A 16491-nucleotide genomic window follows, 5' to 3' on the forward strand; every position below is an offset into this window, starting at 1 on the left:
GGCATCCAAACTAGATTTTTATATGAACTTTCTCAATTTGTGTTAGCTACTAATTCAATTTAAAAAATAAACACTGTGGGTCAAATAAAACATACCTATGGGCCACCAACATGCAATGTCTGGGGAACTGGGGCCTCCTTCCCATATTAGAGGCACCCCAGCAATTGCCGACATGGCCCTCTTGTCTGCAGAATCTCACTGGGAACTAGCCCAAGTTCCAGTGCCAGTACCCCCTTTTGTTTTTCCCCAATCAAATATCCCCATTTCCTCACTGCAGTGAAGTCCAGCTTGGAAAACAATCTGAATAAAATAATCTCTGCCCCCAAATTCAATACTGTTAGGATTAGCTGCATTTCAAAAGTTATCTAGCCCGGCCGGGCGTGGCCTAGCAGTTGAGCGTTGACCTAGGATCCAGGCGATCGGGGTTCGATTCCCGGTCAGGGCACATGCCCGGGTTGCGGGCTCGATCAACACTGATGTCATCATTGATGTTTCTCTCTCTCTCTCCCTCTCCTGTCCTCTCTCTGAAATCAATAAAGATATATTAAAAAAAAAAAAAAAAAAAAGGTTATCTAAATGTATGGGTTATATTTCAATTAACTAAATTAGAAGCAATGAGCCAAAGTACATAACTTTGGGCCAGTTAGGAAAGATGCCAAGCACTGAGCCAACTGCTTTAGACGCATGAAACTCCTTCAGCCAGATGAATTTATCTCTCTTTTGCTGAAGAAAAAAAGGAGGCTTAGAGAAGTTCAGGCCCTTGCCCAAAGTCCTTCACTCTAGTAAGTTGTAACAGCAGGTCTGCCTGACACTCAAGTTTATACACTTAACCACACCATTCAACATTACTTCGCTGAGTGATGTTATATAACCCCCATGTACAACCTCAAAAGGGGCATCCTTGAGATGTGTGTGATCCTCTAAGAGCCTAAGACAACTCATTGGTCAGCCTTCTTTTGAAATACTCCCTTTCCTTCCCACTGTACGCTGACACCAAACTTTTAAGGCAAAAGCAGAACCTTTGGATAACAATAGGGCTCCTATGCTGACGGCTGATATCCAGGGCTGGAGAAGACGGGACATGGCTTTTCTAGGTGAGAAGGACATCCTGGCCATTACATCAATAATATTTCCCAACTACATCCTCATGCATGTACCCAGGAGTCCCATCAGTCCACAAGTACTAGAACAGACTCTCAATCGGGCCTTTGTTCCCATCATTCCCTTTATTCCAAAGCACATCCACCTGGGTAAGTTCAGGATATTCACAGCATCCTGCTGGGCACCGTGCCAAAGACACAGAATATCTGGGCTCACAGGACTCTGCTCTGTACTGGGAAATAGAAAAACAAGCAAAAAAGGTACGACCACAATTTAGACTTATTTCTTTTTAAATAAAGTTTTCTTCATTCCTCTTTTCAAACTGAATTGTTCTTGACCCCTCTTCTCGACATTCATTTCAGGGCTCAGTCTCCTGTCTTCTGGAACTAATGTGCTGCTCTGAAAGAAAATGGAAACAAATACAAAGTTACTGAGGGTTTCAATTAATTCCCTGTCAGCATTCCTAACTGGTGACAAGAGACCTAAGTACTCTACCACTCTAAAATCCCATTAATAAAGGAATAATCATTTTTCTATTCATTGCCCCCTCACATTTCACAAGAGTGTAAGACAGCTAGTTCAAACTAGAACTGATAACTTAAATAAAAACAGTGAAACAAACCTGATAATAACTAAGAAAGAAGATGGTATGTGAAAATTTAAGGAGATGAGGTAATTCCAGGCACACACCTCTCACAGTGCAAGGCCAAAAAGACAGTGCAAATTTTTTGGGATTTTTTACTGCCCAGCCGGGTGTGGCTCAGTGGTTGAGCATCAACTTAGGATCCAGGAGATCACGGTTCGATTCCTGGACAGGGTAACATGCCCGGGTTGCGGGCTCCATCCCCAGTCAAGGGAGTGCAGGAGGCAGCCGATCAATGACTCTCTCTCATCACTGATGTTCCTACCTTTCCCTTTCTGCCTCTGAAATCAATAAAGATATATTTTTTTAAAAATTTTTTAAATTGATTTTTATAGAGAGAGGAAGCAAGAGGGAGAGAGAAACATCAATATGAGAATGAAACAATGATGGGCTGCCACACCAGCCAGGACAAGACTGTAAATTTTGATTAGGTTTAAAGAATGCTCATCTTCAATTTCCCAGACTCCATGTCCACCAACCAACATTTGGCCCCCATGTAGCTTGGAAGACCACATTCTGACCACTCAGTACAGAAACCTGCATGTGGTCATGTTCTTGCCAATGGTCAGAAGCTATGCCTAAACCTAAGAAAGAATGATTCTCAAAAATGGGAATCAGCTCACAGAAAAATTTTAAGAGGGAAAGAAATACTCGATCTTTTTATTCCTTCTTTCCCCAAGGCTGCCTTTCCCTAGCCTCCAAGAAGTAATGGGGAAACACAAGAACGAACATGACAAGTTAGACAGACACCATGCAACCAGGAGGGTGACAGCAGCAAGTGATTTGCTGGCCCTGGCGAGCAGAGGCAGGGTGCTGACACACACACTGGCCTTAGCACGTGGTGAGGGCCCATGTGATGGCATGGTCTCGCAGAATGGCTGGCTTCAATCCAATTCAACAGTTCCAAGGGGCAGGGGCAGGCACAGAACTAATCCTGAGGGCTGAAGTGAGTGCCCCTAATTCCCTACCAACACTCAGAGGTTCTCAGATACTTTAAAATGTTCACATGGAAAGGACAGCATGAGTATGAAACGGAACAGCTGGAAGGGTAGTAGCCCACAAGACTATCCTGGCTGAGAAGTTATGCCTGATCAAATCAATGTATATCCTCAAATCAAACCACCTAGCTACCAGAGACTTCCCTTTAAAATCCTACATCCCAACCTCAGGAGGTCTTGAACAACCAAATCATCCAGTGACTTTCCTCTCTTTCAAGCAGTATGATTTGGGGGCAGGGTGAGGGCAGACTATCTAAAAATCAAGAAAAACAAAACAAATCCAGTTACTTTAAAGAATTAAAGAGCTCAGTATTTAGGAGAAAGGACCAGTTCTGAAAGCAAATCTCAGACAGAGCAAGTATATAATTTAGGATAAAACCAAATGGAAAAGGCTAGGGAATGAGGGTGGGAAGGAGGGACTGACTAAAAAGGGACACAGGGGCACTGTTTGGAGTGTGGAAATAGGCTGTATCTTGATTGAGGTAGTGTTTACACTACTGTATAAGTCTGTCAAGATTTACAGAATTCTGCACTAAAAAGAGTGAACTTTATTGTACATAAATTAAACCTGGGGGGAAAAACAACACAAAAACAACACAAATGTCATCTCTTTCTGTGTTGAAGACCAGACGTTCAAGTTTATGCTCACGTATCAGTGAAAAGGCTCTACATTCTATGCTTTTGTTGACTTTGCTTATTTCCTGAGGATTAAAAATTAGATGGCTTCATTGCCCTGGCAGGAAAAGCCATTTCCACAGCAAGGGATGAGAGGGAACATAACTAGAAAATTCAAATACCTCCTTCCTCTTTTTGGTCTAGTACTGGGGTCAGCAAACTATGCCGCATGGGCTAAATCCAGCCCAACGCCTGTTTTTATAAGTAAAGTTTTACTGGAACACAGCCATGTTATTTGTTTTCATAGTCTGTGGCTGTTTTCACATTTCAGTGGCAGAGATGAGTAGCTCTAACAGAGACCATATGGTCTGTGAAGCCTAAAGTACAATTTGGCTCTTTTCAGAAAACTTTTGCCCTTCCCTGGTCCAGAGGAGCTGACCAATGAAGCATCAGACACTCTCTCTCCTCCCCTCCCTTCATCTCGCTTCCACTTCATCCATGTTCTAGGGCTAATACCTGTGTGGAGAATGGGTGATATTTCACATGACATGTCAGTCACACAGGGAGCAGCCCTGACCCATATCCTAAGCTCTAGGAACCTGGGTTCTTATACTGGCTTTGCTCTGTGGCCATCAGTTAATAATTTAGGGTCTCACCAAACCAACCATTTGGTCCAACCGAAGATCAGTGATACAGAAAGGCCTAGGAACAGTGACAAAGGTGCCAGGATTTGCCATCAGACCATCATGTAATGAATTTAGATGTTCTGAATGGAGTCCCCTTTAAGAAGTCTAAGGCTGGACCTGTCTTAATCTCAACTCTGTTGTTCTCCTATAAACACAGAGAGAAGGGGTATTGTCCAAAAAGTACCCCCTGCCCGGCCAGGAGTGGCTCAGCGGTTGAGCATTGACCTAGGATCCAGGAAATCACAGTTCGATGCCCGGTCAGGATCCCCAACAGGGTGTGTGCAGGAGGCAGCCAATCAATGACTCTCATCATGGATGTTTCAACTCTCCCTCTCCCTTCCTCTCTGAAATCAATAAAGATATATTAAGAAGAAACATTTAAATAAATAAATAAATAGTACCCCAAGACGTAAGGGAGGGTGCAGTCACACAGTTAAAGCCAGGTCTAGATTGCTCTGCTGCAAAGTTATCCCCTCTGCTGGGCTAACTCAAGGGGCTTCGGCTTTTTACCCCAGGGCAGTCACAACCAGGAAGTAGGAAAATGGATTCAGGGCTCAGTTTTGGCTTAGGGATGGGTGGGGAGGAACGAGTGGGCTGCATACTGGGTAAGCAGTTGACATGCAATGAGGCAGGCATGAGAAAGGGGCCCTGCTTCTGGGACGAGACCACCCTTCATCTTTACCGTAATGTCCTATATTTTGCCAATCTACTGCTCTGCTCTGCAGCGATCCTGCCAAAGGAAAGAGGGATTGAGAATCAAGAAAGGACAGTGAGAAAAGAAATAAGCTGAGGAAAGAAACATCCAACCAGAGCTTCCATTAGGGTCACTGACTTTCCCAGTGGTGCAGTTCATTCTAGGACTCACACAGATGGCAATATAAGAATGGGCTTTAACTTTCTGTATGGGATGTGTGGGGGGAAGAGAGGAGATGAGAATCATGGTCTCTTTCCCCAGAAAATGTACACAATTTTAGGAATCCAGATTAGGAATGTATGCTAAGCAGGATCTAAACCAAATGGTTTCCACCCTCATCTCCCCTTGATTTTGTTCGTCTTGTGTAGGCAACTTCCAGAAATAAGAGAACTCAGTGGAGTATGGCCTTCAGCTCCCTGGGCCTGGACTAGTTGCTGTAAAGGAACATGGCTCTGGTTAGAAAAAACAGCCAAGCCCCTGGCTCCTTCTCAGGTGCAATGCACAGCTGCCAAGTTAAGGCTGCTGGAGGGGCAGCAAAGTGCACAGCTGCCACTGCTGGTGCTAAGGGAAGCTCTGGTGGAATCTGGGTTACTACAGGGAAGTCCAGGAGCACGTCGGGACTGGGTCTCCACATGAGGCACTCAGAAAGCTCACGATGGGGACCTGGCCAGGGATGAGACCTGTGGCTCTCCTGCCCACTCATGGTGTCTGAGAAGGCCTCTCCCTGATCTGACCAACATAATCAGCAGCCGTGTTGGAGGGCACACTACTGAATTACATTCTTCCAGCAAAAGTCCTGGAGAGGAGAAAGCAGGACACGTCTGAAAATGCTACCTTCCAAAGGTGAAATCAAGCCTGACCTTTTCTTACTGACCTTTACATGGCTGAAATCACCTAAGTTCTAATAAAGTCAAACCAATGAGAAACACCTCTGTGACATTTAAATATGCCACTAATGTAGGTTCGAAAGTCAAGCTGCCATCACATGAGATCTGATCATTGTGTAATCCTAAGGTTGTCTGGTTCTCGGGGATGTGGTATGGACTACTGAGCAGTGTGGCAGTTTCTGGGAGAAGAGCATGGACCTTCATGATCAGGAGGAAAAGTTCCGGGAGCCTGTTGGGGGTTACAGGGGAGTAACTCTCTGGGGCAGGGGAGGAGGGCAGGTTCTCTATGGCAGCAGAGAACATTTTTATACAACCAGCACATTAACAGCAATCTGCCACATGTTCTAATCCATTTTACTCTTCATAAAACAATTATTGTCTTCTCTTATTCTAATGTGTCAGGGTACAAATGGTTGTGATTTTAAAACATTTAAAGCTGACTACCAAGGCCCTTTTCTGACTTAAAAAGGCTTCTGTATCGGGCTGGATTAACCTGTCACACTTATCCCTAAGGATATAAATCATTTTGCCATATACCGTTGTTCAGAGAGTTGGGGGAGCAGAGCTGACAAAAACATTTCTAATCCCACTCTGGGACCAGGACCCATCCTCAGCCTTACCTCTTGATTGCCTGCTGGGCCAGCATCCGATTGCCAGCCAGAAACGTCACACTGCCCAAGATGGCCAGGTACTTCAGGGTCTGGAACATGTTGAGTTGAGTCCAGTAGACATACATGAGCCCCAGCATGGCTATGAGAACAGGCGCCATGATAGTCAATTAAATGAAATAGTGGCAACACGCTGGGGCAGAAGACAGCTAGGAGCAGTGATTGCTGGACCCTAAAAAGGTCTATATTTCTAGGCCAGATTGTTTTATTCCTTTTATCCGATAGGTAACTCAATACACTTGCCTCTCAAACCTGGCTACCAAGAAATCCAGAGGTAAATACCAGACCTCAGCTACTTTATACACCTTGTTCCACATTCTGGCTCACATCAATTTTCTTTAACATAGGTTTTTTTATATTTGTTTTTTCAAACATTACTACTATATTTGGGACTCATTTTATTTTTCAAATTCTGAATAAAAGTATACATGATTAAATAAATAATTTCCTTTTTACTAAGAAAATTTTAAGGATATTTGCCACTGTGACTAGGAGGGAAGCAAGGAGGACCGAAGACTTAGACTTAGGTAAAGGGTTTAGCCCTGTGCACTGAGCCCAGGGTTCCAGTCCAGGTCTGCCCTTCCATCCACCTAATTTCTCGGAGCCTAAATTCTCTCATGTCACATATGGATCATAATTCCTGCCCCAGTCACCCCCATCAGGGTTGAGATGAGACTCAAATGAGAGAATGTGTACACAAAGCATTCTGGCAAGAAAAGTCATTGCTCTAAACAAATTTATATTCATGTTTTGTTCTCAACCTGACCCGGGAGGCCTATCACTCAAATCCAGTAACTGGGCTGGACAGAAAGGTCATCTGTCAATTTTGCCTGGAAGGATGATGGATGAACTACAGCGGGGGTTCTCAACCATTTTCGAGGTCGTGGGCACTGTGAGAATGTGATCAAAGTTACATACCCTCTCTTTCCCCAGAAAAGAACAGACACACATCTGCCTAGAATTTCAAGGGATTCATCTGTGGACCCCTACAGAATCCACACACTGTGGACACAAGAGGGTCTCCTGAAAGTGTCAAAGAAATTAGAAAAGAATATGGAAGGGAAATGCAAGGCACCACTGATCCAATGGTGTCAGAAGTCTCTAAAATGCTTAGCTGATGTGTGAATTGACAGTGTTGTTACCTTTAGGTTCTAAGTTCTCAAGAGAACAATGCAGGGCAGGGCAGCGTGTCTGACTGTGGAAGAAACTGTTTTCTATTACTGTCCAGACACAGCTGCCAGCAAACGTGAAGATCGATACCTTGGGGAAAGATAACCTCTGAAAACTGCATTAATGCTCTTCATCCAGGAAGATGGCTCAATGTAAAGATACAATAAGTGAGTAATCTCTGGAAATGAACAGGGCTATTAAATGAGGGTAAATGGCCTGCCAACAGCAGCCTAGTACAATGAAACCCAATATAATGACAGCTGTTCTAAGCTGATGGCCCAAACAGGTTTATCATCATATTAACCGTCCTAAAAGGCCAGGAGGAAGAGGGAAATGTTATACTATTAAGTCATTATAGTTAATAGGTTGTGGGTCTACTTAACAGGGCATTTGCGTGGGCAGGCTAAATGACGGAGGAGGTTAAATGGAATTAGCAGCCAGGAGCGCTTACCAGCATGTCCCAGGTGAAAGATAATCGTGCTAGGAGCAAAAGAGAAGTTGGAGACATTGGCACCAATCCGGATCCACTAAACGATGGGGAGAAATAAATTAAAAAGACATTACAACTTGAAAGGGAGGCAACACATGGCATGTCAACGCTAGTCCAATGAACAGTCCTAAGGGCTTAAAAGTTCATGCATACTTGATGGGCAGGGAATTTTTCCAAGTGACAACTACCCTATTATAAGTCTTCGAGAAAAACTGTTCTCTTTTCTTCTTTAGAAAGGCATTCCAACACCTGCTCTCAAATGTGCTGGATAACTCAAACCTGAACATCATTTTTAATGACAGCAAACTTCTATTTTAAAACAGGTGAACCAAGAAGCTGAAAGGTCAGAAACTGCATTCGTGATAAAGTAACTGGCATCCCTGCTAGTTTCTCTAAGCATTGGTAAGATAAACGCACTGGCAGCTGGTAGGATGCGTGCTTTTGCTGTGGGTTCCTTGCCTTTTGAAATTCTGATCACTCAAATGTGACAACAGGTGTCCATACCCTAGGGTCTGGTTTCTGAAAATTTGTGGCAAGCCTTTCAGATTTAGACTGACCAATAATTATTTTATTAATATCTACGAATGAATTAAGAACACAGGCAATTTTCCAAAAGTAAGATCTAATGAGTTTCCCATACAGTTCTCAAAATTTTCAGTACTTTGATGATATAAATCCATGCTTATAATTTTTTTAAAAAAAGAAAAAGCCTGACTGGCATGGCTCAGTGCTTGAGTATCAACCTATGATCCAGGAGATCGCGGTTCGATTCCCAGACAGGGCAAATGCCCAGGTTGCGGGCTCGGTCCACAGCAGAGGGAGTACAGAAGGCAGCTGATCAATGACTCTCTCTCATCAATGATGTTTCTATCTCTCCCTCTCCCTTCTCTGCCTCTGAAATCAATAAAAACATATATTTTTTAAAAAAAGAGAAAAAAAAATCAATTGGTAAGAAAAAAAATTTGAATAGTACTTTAAAGTATAAAAGGTAAAAATTTCCTTTCTTTATACTCCTTAAAAAGCCCTCTCCTTAGAGGTGACCCTACCCGAAGCCCTTGCCTTCTTCACTCAACAGGACATCCTGGCAATCTTGTCATATCAGCATATAAATCTATTCTTCTTATTATTATTTTTTTAATCCTCACCCGAGGATATTTTTTCTATTGCTTTCCAGAGAAAGTGGAAGGGGGAGAGGGAAAGAGAGAAAGAGAGAGAGAGAGAGAAACACTGATGTGAGAGACACATCAATCGGTTGCCCCCCGCACACACTCTGACCAAGGCCAGGGATTAAGCCTGCAACTGAGGCACATGCCCTTGGTTGGAATTGAACCCAGGACCCTTCAGTCCTCGGGCCAATGCTCTAACCACTGAGCCAAACCAGCTAGGGCTCTATCCATTCTTTTAATAAGCTGCATATTATTCCACTGTATGGATGTACCATAATTTATTTAACATTTGCTTTAATGAGGAATTTAGGTTGCTGATAGTTTTATGCTCCAAACAGTGCTGAAATGCACAGCCTCTGTACTCGATTTTTATGTAACTATAGGCATTGGGTCTTGGTTTTTTCACACTTTACTTCACCTGAACTTTCCTTAAGAGAGCATCCGAGTCCATACACTTTTATCATTTTCAAAGGCCATTAGGTACTTTCTCATGCCCCTTGTTGATGGAGTGGTTTATTTGGCTACTTCCCCATAGTGTGGAATTTTAGTTATTCTAAAATTTTTTGACCATCAGTGCAGGTCACAGCTGCTGGACCCCTTAGGAGCTGTGCTGAGGCCAGAGCACAAAGCCTCCTTTGGAACAGCTACATCTGCTGAGTCTGGCACCAGACACACACTGCTCATGCTAATTACAGCTACTTACCAGAGCAAAAAGCAGGAGCAAGGGTGAGAGGATCAGGGCAGTGAATGTATTAGACACCACTGTGGGGGGCCTCTTCTCAGGCTCGCGGAACAGGTGCTGCCAAAATAAGTCACATCAAGAATAATTAAGAATATGACCTTCCCAGCAGGCTGCCATGTTTACCAGAGACCAAAATGCCAATGACAGTCAAGATGAAGAACTGTTTTCCAGAGGCTAAAACCCCTTGGCAATGAATGGCCACTTGGCCTTTTGCCTCTTCTCAACGCTGGCTTCTAATCCCAGAGGTCTCCTTTCAAAGACACTACACTAGTCCCAGCTCACTACTTGTTCAATCCTCTTTATCCCTTCAAAGATTCATTGCCATTTAGAGGTTGGGGAAACACAATTCATGAAGTGGCATTTGCCTAGTATCAAAGAGGAAGCCCAGGTATATGGATGGCTTGAGTGACATAGACAAGGCAGAACTCTGGATTTCATAATGCTCTGGGCCCCCAGGCTGGTACTATCCATCATATGTCACTCCTCAACTTTAGTCAGCTAACTGGTGTTAGCCTCACTCTCTTTAACAGAGTCCTACTACTCTACCCATTGGGCCCTTGTGTTTTTTTAAAAAAATAGTGAAATAAGAGTATGTAGTCTACTTGGAATACCTCAACATTATTTTATACATAGGTTTCCACATTACTACAGTAAGATTATTCCTCATGAATGCAAAATAATTCGCTGAGTGGATCACCTCAGTTTTCTCAATCAGTGTTCAAACCATTTAATAATTATTGTGTTTATTTTGTAAAGTGCTTTAGAAACTTTTTAAAGTCTTATCCATTATTTTGATCCTCACAGCAGTCCTGTTAGTTAGGCTGGGCAGGGATGGTAATATTTGTGTGCAAAGAAGGTGAATCCCAGAAGAGAGGAAGAACTTGCCTCGGGGAGGAAAGCCCTATGGTCCCAGATGAGTTTTCCACCTGTCAGCCCCATCAGCCCTGATTTATGCAGGAGCAGACAGAAAGAAAGCCAAGTCCAGCTTTGCTGTTGCTGTCAAGCAGTGATCTCAGGGCTGTACCTCCTGGATGTTTAGAAAAAACAAACATGGGTTTTGAGATCATCTCCGACTATCTGCTTTCTGGGAGCTGGTCACTAGGCTCTTTGAGCCTGTTTTTTCAGGTTTACGACAGGACTGATAATTGCTCTGCCTAATTCACAGGGTGGCAAGGACCGAACTATAGAGCATTATATAGAAAGGTTAAAGAAGGGACCAGAGCCACCATCCATCCAGGGGTCTGCTGCCCTCTTGTTGTGCCCATTTCTTCATGTTTACTGGAGAAGCCTCTTGAAATATACCTGAATTTCCTGCTTGGGGGTGAAAAGGTTCTTGGACAGGACAGTCGATGGAGCATCTTCCTCAGGGAACTTGATGACCACATCAGCCTAAAAAAATAAAAGCAATCTTTAAAGGCACAGGGGAAGAGAATGGGGTAAGATTCGTCAGCATGACAGTACCCCCTAACTCAGGTCCAGGATCATAAATGGAAATAGCTCCAAGCAGTCCAATCACTCCCAAACTCTTAGTCGACAAACCGAGGCAGTAAAAATTTCAAGAACAAAATAATTATTTGTTGAAAATGCTTTTTAGAGCAATACTTCCAATTTTCTACTGGCCTGGGTAGCCCCACTGAGCTGCTTAATACAAAGATCTCAGCTGGTACTCAGGCTGTTACAGCTGCTATCAGAAAATGCTCGGTGTCCCTGGGAAGTGTGATTTAGTCACAGAAAAAGAAAAAAAAAGAAAATGTGCTCTCATACAAAGTGCAGGAGAAGAAAAGGAGCTCTGAATACAACACAGGAAACACAGCTGCCCCTGTCTTGCAAAGGGAGCCGACCACTATTCAAGGGTGCAACTTGGCCTCTGCTACCTTTCCAACCTCTCTGCCTACTGCTGCTGGCCAGATTCATCAAGTGCTCCAGTAAAATGGACCCACTCACATTGCACTGAAAGTACCGTGCGCGTCTCTGTAGGCTGCTCCCCAGTGATCAGCCCGCAGCCTCATACACTATTCTGATAAACCTTTGCAATTCTTCAACCCCTAGCTCAAATGCTATGTCTTTAAAGAAGTTTTCTCTTATCTCACCAATCAAGTGAGATACGCAGGTGAAAAGCACTATGGAAACTATAACATGATTCGCAAATGTTGGTTATTAGTTTATCAGCATTGTGAATATCCTACAATTCAACATTCTACACCACCCTGAATTGTTACTGGAACTCAAATCTTACCCCCGCCCCAATCCCAAGAGGCTATACCATATCTCAAAGGCCAAGGCCTTTATCTCCAACATCTATGCATCCCCCACAGCGCTTTGATGAAATAAGAAAACCTTCTTCCAGTATAGCTTTTATAGAAATTTGCTAGAACCCACAAGGGCAAATGTAAGTTAATTCATTCACTTACTAAGTTAATTCATTCATTTACTCGAACACTATTTATTAAGCACCTACTATGTGCCAGACCATGTGCATGCCCCTAAGACTACTAATAGTGATAGCCCACAGCCCCATGGTGGCCCAGGCAAGGCCAGGATAAAGAACCCAGGCCCCTGAAAAGGAACTGTCTGTGTCTAACTGTGGCACAGCCACTCTCACTTGGGTCAAGGTGCATTTAGGCACATACCACATTCCAAAGGATTGGGTTCTTCAAAGTGGCATCTCCGATGATCAAGTAGAGAGTGTAGGTGCCGGACGCAGAGTCAAATTCGATCTTCCTCTCAGAAGTATCCAGTTCAAACTTGTACACATTCTTGCTGTCCGGCTCAGCAACAAACACCACTTCCTGGCCAGTCTTCTGGTTATGGAGTCGGACAAATGTCTGGATGAAACAATAATATTGTATTTCTTCTGGTAATTTCAAAACTCCCTCTGGGCCCAATATTGAATCAACAAGGCAGCAGACTGCTGGCTCTTTCATGACAATGAGAACTCGGGGCTCCACCAGACCTGCCTAAGAGAGCAGACGGAGTGGCTATCCCACCCTGGTTCCTAGTGCAGTCAGGAGAGATAACTTTTGCTGATAGGAGAAATTTAACTTAGGGATGCAGCCAATTCCTGACTACTTGGAGGTTGAATGCCCAGTTTGTGAATGATTTAATCCCTTTGCTGTGCTGCAATTTCTTCTTCCTGCCAGCCTTTAGGCCACGTTGCTGCCCAATTAACTTCTTCACCAGAGGGTAAAGAGAATGGAAATGGGGTGGAACTGTGAGAGGCCCATTTTCAACTTCCTAGTGCCTGCAGCTAAAGACTGAGTAGAGCAGGCTCGGGGACTGATAGCAAGGCAGAGTTCTAATCAAGCAGAGAAGCCTGGTGTCACTGAGAGCTCCCAGGCTCTGAAGACAAACAGACTTGGATCCACTACTTATTAGCTGAGCAGGTTACTTAACTTCCTTGGGCCTTGATTTCTTCATCTTTAAGATAAAAAGATTAACTTCAACAAGTGGTATATCTGTGCGAAGATTCCTGATAACATATGCAAAGCATATACACCAGCTAGTCAACAAACAGTAGCCAATATTATCAACATGAGGGTGCCAGACTAATCACCTTATCCCCACCAATGGCTTAAGAAACTAAGCTTTCTGTACATTATAACTGCAGCAAAACTTAATATCCACTCAGAGCTTTTCTTTGAAGGGTTTCAAAATAAAGAATTCAACACGGCAGGTAGATTGATTCCATTTTACAGACCATAAGGCACCCAGATTAAATGAGTTACACAGCTAGTGCTGGATCCACACACAAAAATGCAAATCTCCTCTGTTACTCTACATCTGGGCAACAAACCATCAAAGTATTTAGGAAAAGGGGCCCAGAGATGTGAAGCATCCTGGCTACAGTCTTGGCCAAGAATGGGATTTACAAGCCTGGATGCCTGATCTTCCTCCTGTCACAGCCAAGCTCAGGCGGCAGCCAGGCTCATCTGCAAAACGTCATTATGCCTGGGAGGTCTCTAAGCCATGGTTTCCAAAACAGAATCTTGGATGAGACAAATATTCAGTTAAAGTTATTTCCTCACTAACTCTCCCTGCCCTAACCCGAAGCTCACCAATTTAGTCTTCTAATTTCCTTTTTTCATCTTCTTTCTTCCCTTGTGCTGTTTGGTTGGTAAATGTCATTCTGAGAATGAGCTACAAAATGCTAAGAGGCTAAGTAACTTAAAGGTTGATTAGCCAGGGCCCTGACCAAGTGCACCATCCAAGCTCTATGGAGCTTGGGGGTGGAAAGGAGAGAGGAACAGAGAAGTGCCAGGATGGTGGTCCTGTGGGCAACCGCTCTGGGGCCTGGGCACAAGCACAGCCACTGCAGCTATAGGAACCACTGCAGCTACAGCAAACAGAAAGCAAAAGGTTTCCAAGTAAATTCACCCACCTCAGAGGTCTGCTCTGAAGCGGCTCCTCCAGCATGGACACAAGTCTGGTGGCTCTTGCTGAAGCATTGCTTACAAAGTACCTAAACCAAGGCCACTGGGTCCCACACTCTTTCCTGTCCTTCAGGATTCAGAGTACTTATCTGCTTTCCCCTTACAGTACAACCATGGATGGGGCAGGGCTGAGAGCAGTTACTTCTAACCAAGGGGGATGACAGAGGTGAGGGAGGAGGTGCCTGAGAGGACAGGAGGCCACAGCAGATTCTCTGGGGAAAGGGCATGGTTTGAAAATCTTTCAAAGAATAATTATTACTTTATAAAACTGAAGCCTATTGCTTTCATAATATGAAGTAGGCACAAATTAAAAAGAATTATTTTTCAGATTCCCACATACAGAAATCTGCTTTGGCCAGAAGAAAAATAGGCTTTGAGCCCATTACCTAGGTTTTCCTTTTTTCAAAATTATTTTAATACATGGTTTTGGTGGGGGTTTTTTGTCAGAAAAGAAAAAAGTCTCAATTAAGTGCTAATCTGCCTTAAATATATCTTCTCAATACCAACTAATCTTTTATAAAGAAGAGTGTATGGCAGATTCAGGGTTACAACCAGTACAAGAGGGGAGCAGAGCGTCACGTGGGAGAACCTGATGGACCTTCAAGGTGCACAGTGAAGATCTGAAAGTAGGAATTTGGAAATGTTCTGTAGTCAGGTATAAACATATCAACAACTCTAGTGTACTGTAATGTTTCAAGCCAAGAGAATGCCTGGGCTTTTTCCTGACCTGGTGGGGGGTGAGCTCAGCACCTGTGTTCACGTCTACCAGCTGGAAGAACAAAGCAAAGTTCTGGTGACTGTCTGCGACAAACGTGCCCTTGGCCTTGGCTGGGTAGGTCACCCTGAAAGAGACATTTATACAGTAAATTTTCAGAGAGGATCTGCACATACATAAGAACAGAGTAAAGAATACAAACTTCACTTCATTGCTTAATTTTCCCTCTCCCATTGTAACTTTTCTGTTGTGGACAGACAGATGTGGGAGAATTGTCTGTGGCCTGAGGGCTAATTGGACTGATAAGCCAGGACAGAGAAAAGCACAGAATGAATTTTTATTAGGGTCTGGGGAAGCTCCAGGCTTTCACTTCAAGGACCTAAGGATGTCAACTCAACCAAGTCAGGAACCAGTTGGGCTCATGTGTGCCCCCCGCAGGCACAGAGGTAGACTGGAAAGCAGGGCTGGCAAAACCACAAGGAGAAATAATCATCAGATCAATGTTAGCAGCATATGTGAGCAAAGTTGAGAAACGAGGCGGTAGGGGATGCCAAGAAAAGATAGGGTCCTTCTAGGTTTTTCTTTTTTTTAACACTGTATTTTTTCCTAGATACTGTTTCAATTTATTTTTCTGCCTGAAACTGGATTTTAAAAAGTCATTTTCTCAAAAGGCAGTTTTATGAGAAAGCTGTTCTTTTCACAGCTATTTCCTGGGACTTTAGGTTAAAATGTCCAGGGATAGAACAAGCAAAATGGTTATAGAGCTCACACCTGGCTGTTTTATATTTAGGCTTTATATTTACTTATGAGTAATACAACTCTTCATCTATATAGAACATTAAATTTGCAAAGCACTCTCACAGATATTATTTCAGTGGATTCTCAACAGTGCTCTCATCTCCAGTGTCACTATGAAACTATCCAAACCAGAGGAAGAAGGCCCAGCCCTTTCATAGGATTTAAAAGGAGTAAATGCTTCAAAACAGCCTTGAGGGTTTACCTACTTTCTTTGGCATCTATAGCCACCCGAGTTGAATAAAGTTGAGGGTCTGACTATACCCAGAGGTATAGATGGCCCCCCAAAGTAAGGATCTGGGAGAGGGCTGACAAATGGGCTTCATCCAGTGTTCTGGCTGAACTCTGATCAATTGCTAATGGTTACTTAGAAGATTGTGTTGAAAAAGATTCTGAGTTCAGCAAAAACAAATACTGTGATTGACGATGTTTTCCATGAACTTGAGAAAAGGAATCATAGCCTTAATGCTAGGTATCTGCCACCTCAGTTCTAAGGACCTATGAGACTTCCAACTTTTTTCAAACACACTGTGAACCAAAGAGAATTGCCACTGCAGGACTATGAAAAGATAGAGATTATACCAGAATATAAATTAATACATTACTTTCTTCAATGAGAAAGTTTTTTTTTTAAATTGTCATCTTAACTAAATAATGTGCTTAGTGACACAGCTGACCGACTAGGACTTGC

At 43.4% G+C, this 16491-nt stretch overlaps 1 protein-coding gene across 2 annotated transcripts in view; it reads right to left on the reverse strand.

Annotated features, from left to right (window-relative positions):
* Positions 1 to 518: 518 nt before the first annotated feature.
* Positions 519 to 16491, reverse strand: part of RPN2 (ribophorin II) — a 51911-nt gene continuing 35938 nt past the window's right edge. Inside the window, exons 11-18 of one of the 2 annotated variants that reach the window (XM_081149782.1) lie at positions 15018 to 15132; positions 12491 to 12685; positions 11163 to 11249; positions 9822 to 9917; positions 7914 to 7989; positions 6245 to 6374; positions 4726 to 4773; positions 519 to 1500 (exon numbers count right to left, since the gene is read on the reverse strand). In XM_081149782.1, coding sequence (XP_081005908.1) covers positions 1488 to 1500; positions 4726 to 4773; positions 6245 to 6374; positions 7914 to 7989; positions 9822 to 9917; positions 11163 to 11249; positions 12491 to 12685; positions 15018 to 15132 — 760 coding nt within the window. In that variant the 3' untranslated portion in view covers positions 519 to 1487. The remainder of the gene's footprint in view (positions 1501 to 4725; positions 4774 to 6244; positions 6375 to 7913; positions 7990 to 9821; positions 9918 to 11162; positions 11250 to 12490; positions 12686 to 15017; positions 15133 to 16491) is intronic. The other variant, XM_081149783.1, reaches the window with a different exon arrangement.

The sequence above is a fragment of the Miniopterus schreibersii genome (assembly GCF_964146895.1).
Source record: "Miniopterus schreibersii genome assembly, chromosome: 10".
NCBI lineage: Eukaryota > Metazoa > Chordata > Mammalia > Chiroptera > Miniopteridae > Miniopterus > Miniopterus schreibersii.